The sequence below is a fragment of the Aptenodytes forsteri genome, unplaced genomic scaffold (assembly GCF_000699145.1).
Source record: "Aptenodytes forsteri isolate BGI_AS27 unplaced genomic scaffold, ASM69914v1 Scaffold506, whole genome shotgun sequence".
NCBI lineage: Eukaryota > Metazoa > Chordata > Aves > Sphenisciformes > Spheniscidae > Aptenodytes > Aptenodytes forsteri.
In genome coordinates, this window is record NW_008793946.1 from 56765 (window position 1) to 57236 (window position 472).

Below are 472 nucleotides of genomic sequence, written 5' to 3' on the forward strand. Positions count from 1 at the left end.
GCCGGGGCAGCGGACCCATCCTCCGGGATGAGGTGGGCTGCGAGGGGCACGAGGAGCATCTCTGGGACTGCCCGGCCGCGCCGGAGCATGACTGCAGCCACAAGGAAGACGCCGGCGTGGTGTGCTCGGGTGGGTCTGGCGTGTGCCGGGTCCAGCAGACGTCAAGCAGGGTTTGGGCTCCGGTGGGCAGAGGTATCTGGCAGGGTGCAGGCAGCGCATCCCCAGCTCCGCTCTCTGCCCGCAGAACACCAGGAGTGGCGGCTCTCCGGGGGCCGGGACGGCTGCGCCGGCCGGGTCGAGGTCTTCTTCCGCGGCACGTGGAGCACGGTGTGCGACAGCACGTGGTACAAGCTGGAGGCGAGTGTGCTGTGCCGCACGCTGGGCTGCGGGGAGCCCCTCCGGCAGCTCTCCTTCGGCCACACGCTGCCCGGCAGGATGCTCTACCAGTGCGAGAGCCAGCAGCCGTCAGATC

At 70.6% G+C, this 472-nt stretch overlaps 1 protein-coding gene across 1 annotated transcript in view; it reads left to right on the forward strand.

The window, feature by feature from the left end:
* CD6 (CD6 molecule) overlaps positions 1-472 on the forward strand; it is a 7459-nt gene that overhangs the window by 2960 nt on the left and 4027 nt on the right. Inside the window, exons 4-5 of the mRNA XM_019470947.1 lie at positions 7-129; positions 245-464. Of these exons, the coding sequence (XP_019326492.1) occupies positions 7-129; positions 245-464 (343 nt within the window). The remainder of the gene's footprint in view (positions 1-6; positions 130-244; positions 465-472) is intronic.